Raw genomic sequence first — 4436 nt, 5'->3', positions numbered from 1 at the left:
ATGACAGCTAGCCTATCACTGTAACAGGCCAAACAGTTGCATGCAGAAAACAAAAGCACATTATGAAATTCATGAAGTCATTGTGTTGAAGTTAGCTAGCAATGTAATACCGGTAATTAGCTCTCTGTCTCTGCTCTGAGCACAGGCTACAGTAACAGGACGCTAGACGGAGAGCATCCTCGTCTATTCAGTGCTCTGGGCAGAGAAGTATTCACTTTGCCCTGTATCGAAATAAACACGACCCCGTCAAGAGTAAAGTGTATGTCTGTTGCCAATAATGTTTGTACAAAAAAACATGCACATTGTATGTAGCTACTCTGGTGTGTGTGAGTGATATATATTTCCTGCAGTTAACCAGTACGTTCCACTGTTTCTTCTACCTGACAACATTCACATAATCCTGTCGGATGTTTTCCCATAATGTTAAGAGTTCCATTCAAATTACTGTGCCCTATTCCTATTCAGCAGGCCTGTAACTTGTAACTTTTTTGGTTGGGTGATTCTCTCTGTGCCCTCTCAAATGTATAGTTTACACTAATCTGCTGTCTATGTATATTCAGTGGCATTTCCCCTGCCTCACCTTGTATGGCACACACAGGTGATGTTCTTGTTGCAGGGCTCTCAAGTCTCACGCATTGGGCGTGAGACACACGCGGCGTGTGAGCATGTGAACGGGTTGAAATGCGTGTGTCTCACGCCCAATGCGCGAGACTTGAGAGCCCTGTTGTTGCTCCTATGCAGAACCTGAGGGCCCGGGCCTGGATCACATCCAATTCTCCAAGCACAGTCTTTGCTGCTGATCCATATACCACACTCCCATAATCCAGCCTTGATCTAATTAGTGCTACATATATACATTTCACGGATGCTACATCAGCTCCCCAGTCCAACCCTACAAGGCATTTATCCACAATGTTTTTAATGTGTTCCCTCCATGTTAATCTGAAGTCAAAGTATACTCCCAAGAATCTAAATGTCTCAACTACCTCTAAATTATTTCCATATAGTTTTAACTGGGTATTTCCTCTATTCCTCTTTTTGGTGAAAACCAAAACCCCTTTTTCACAGAGTCCCATCCTCTGCAAATAATGATCTTCCCATATCTACCGAAATATTTCCAAAGATATCATTAATCATGATAGAGAATAGTGTAGGACATCACACTCCCCTGCGGTGTTCCATTTCCCACCTCATCTATTAGACTCCCTACTTTTACCTGGATGGTTCTTTTATTAAAGAAATCCATAATCCAGATAAAAACATTACCTCTAATTCAAAAGCCCCTCCTTCCATATCATATCATATGCTTTTTCTACATCAAAGAAAACTTCACGCATTTTGTAACTTTCAGGCACTGACATTTTGATGCCTAAATGCTATTTATTCAGCCCTAACCGCCCAATTTCTTTTTTTTCCAGACCAGTGTGATAACCCGCCCAATCTGGCAACCCTGGAGATCACATGACAGTCAATTTTGACGTTGCAGTCAATGTGCAAGTTAATGTGTCTATGAAATATATCCCGAAACTTCGATTAACGTTGGTGAGAGAAGTTTTTTGGGTTGTGGACAAGCTTGTCTAACGATATTAGCCAAAGCCCAACGAGTTGTTTTTCGATGAACTGCGCGAACTAGCTATGTTGACCTCATTTGCATACTCACGCTGTGTGTTGTCATACGCAGGTTCACGTATGTTAATTACGTTCATGTCTATAAATGTGAGAGCGCCAAATAAATCTTTCTCTTTCCTGAATCTTCACCGATGTGAGTGGTCGCGTGTATTTGTTGATTACCAGAGAGACTAGTTAGCAAGCATGGCTTCCACACCGTCAACATGGGCCCAGGCGTGAAGTAGGAGGAAGCAGATGGTTAATGTAACCAGGAAACACAAGCAAATTAAAGATATTATAAATGAATATTTATAACGACAGCCTACCAATTGTCAGGTTCAAACAAGGCCTATTCAGTGCGTGTACATCGAATAAATAAATACATAAATAAAAACATGACTGCATCGCTCAAATCAAACGTTCAACCTTTAATATTGTGTAAAAAAACAAAAAAAAGCACTAAAAAAAGCATTTTAAAAGCTGCGATGAAAACATATCGATCCTAGATCGTGATACTCCCTTCTTAGTACAATCAAAACGTTAGTGCAACGTCACACTAGAATCACTGTAAACTTTAACAACCATATATTCATATCACATGAGAGGGAGGGGAGGGGAGAGGGGGGGGGCAGCCTTCAGAACCTTCCAGATAGAACCGGAATGTACAGAAAAAAGACAATGGCCGTGTTCCAAAATGCGTCGCATGCACTCCATCTACAGCTTCCACCCTAGTCGCTAGTCACTGCACACTCCAGATGGAGCGCATGGACGCATTTTGCAACACAGCCAAGTGGTCTCTGTTCCACAAGATAGAAAACCGTGATCAGTCTATTCTTCTATATTTCTATGGCGACGTGTCCTATACAAACGGTACAAACGGTCCTACAATCCTGTTTCTATCTGCACGTTTTTTTCGTTGTTTTCTTTTTACACACGTACCTTAGCCGCCCCTGCTAGCTGAAACGCACACGGCTCACATTAGCACGGAACACAGCCTGTGCTAGGCTTCCACAGGAGGAGATGAACAGGTGTGGACTCTAACGAGTCTCTATGGCCTCTGTACTGCTGCTGAAAATGATTGTTTGTGCGTGCGTGCGTGCACACACGTATACACACACAGAGAGAGAGAGACAGAGAGACACACACACACACACACACACACACACACACACAGACGGAGACACAGAGACACACACACACACACACACAGAGAGAGAGAGAGACAGAGACACACAGACTCGCACACACACAGACTGAGACACAGACACACACACACACACACACACACAGAGAGAGAGACACAGAGACACAGACATGCGCGCGCACACGCACACACACACACACCTCCCTACACCCAAACATCAGCATAGAATCCTTATTGGCACGTAAAAAAATCAGTAACACCAAAAAGCTACTCCTGACAAGGTGACTGGCTACCACAGGGGACAAGAAAGGGATGGACCAATGACAGGAGAGGAGGTTGGAGGGACGTTACAGAGTGGGCGGGGCTCGTTCAGGATGACCAGGGCTGCGTTCAATAAGACACAAAATCGGGCGTGGACGTTTTTGAAACGAAAAAAACAATAAATCCCAAAAGTCATCAAAAGCTTCAGTCCTATTGGACAGGTTCTCGTAGCGCCCGGACCGCAACATCAAAACCATTGGCTCTTTTGTGCCGAGCGAACACAACCCAGGACGTAAAGGCACTGTGTGAGCTGAGACAAACAAACTTCGTTCTCTGGCTCCGCCTTCTCCTCTTTCCGCCTCTCTATCCCTGCTCCCTGATTGGCTGTGGGCTTGCCGAGGGGGGGGGGGGGGGGCGTGTCTCTACGTGCAGACCCTGCGCTTGTCATCGAAGAGTCTGCGGACAGTGTAGACCTGTGAGCGGAAGAGACAAGTTGAACACAAATCTTTTAAATAAATAATTCATTGATACTGTGCCAAATCTCGAGATACAATCTTGTATATTTTTGGTAGCATCTGTTATATATGTGAAGATACATAAATATAATCGTACTTATTTGTTTTCGATACTGTTCCCAATCTAAAGATACATTGTATCGTCTGTTGTGTATAATGTGCAGATATGTGAATATAATTTTAATAAAGTTTGTATATAAATGAAAACGAGCGTTGACACAACAATATACTGTATGTTGTTCTTTTTTGGCTCAATAAAAAACATTTGATTTAAAATAAATAATTCACTGAAAACACAAAATGTTCTTGTTTGAGAAACCTTAATAAATGACATTAACTGTGTACGTTAACAATTAATTGAGTTTCACTTAATATCCACCATGTTCTACTCTACATGTTCTACTCTCCCTGAGTGAGTTGTTTAGCTAGCTACCTGAGTGAGTTGTTTAGCTAGCTCCCTGAGTGAGTTGTTTAGCTAGCTACCTGAGTGAGTTGTTTAGCTAGCTCCCTGAGTGAGTTGTTTAGCTAGCTCCCTGAGTGAGTTGTTTAGCTAGCTACCTGAGTGAGTTGTTTAGCTAGCTACCTGAGTGAGCGCGACCCCGAGCATGACGACGAGGCTGGCGCAGGACCAGAAGGAGACGCGCCACAGGTTGTCCTCCAGCAGGTTGCGGTCCCGCGCCTCGAACGCCCGCAGAACCGTCTGCATCTGCCGGCTACGCTCCAACCGCCGGTGCACCGAGTCCATGGACTCCTAATGACAGAGAGAGACGGGGGGGGGGGGGGGGGGGAGGAGAGTGAGAGAAGTTGGAGGGCAGGGGGGAGGAGAGGAGAGAAAGAGGGGAGGGCAGAGATAGGAGAGCGAGAGAGAGACAGAGACAGAGGTTGGAGGGCAGGGGAGGAGAGGTAGG

The 4436-nt window shown here is 44.5% G+C and overlaps 1 protein-coding gene across 1 annotated transcript in view; it reads right to left on the bottom strand.

Moving 5' to 3' along the window:
• Positions 1 to 2096: 2096 nt before the first annotated feature.
• Positions 2097 to 4436, bottom strand: part of tmed1b (transmembrane p24 trafficking protein 1b) — a gene marked incomplete at its 5' end in the record, with an annotated part of 8044 nt that continues 5704 nt past the window's right edge. Inside the window, 2 exons of the mRNA XM_080524723.1 lie at positions 2097 to 3486; positions 4112 to 4279. Of these exons, the coding sequence (XP_080380849.1) occupies positions 3436 to 3486; positions 4112 to 4279 (219 nt within the window). The 3' untranslated portion in view covers positions 2097 to 3435. The remainder of the gene's footprint in view (positions 3487 to 4111; positions 4280 to 4436) is intronic.

The sequence above is a fragment of the Nansenia antarctica genome (assembly GCF_963989245.1).
Source record: "Nansenia antarctica genome assembly, chromosome: 2".
Lineage (NCBI taxonomy): Eukaryota > Metazoa > Chordata > Actinopteri > Argentiniformes > Microstomatidae > Nansenia > Nansenia antarctica.
Note: the sequence above shows the minus strand (reverse complement) of the source record. Positions and strands in the feature narration are given on the sequence as shown.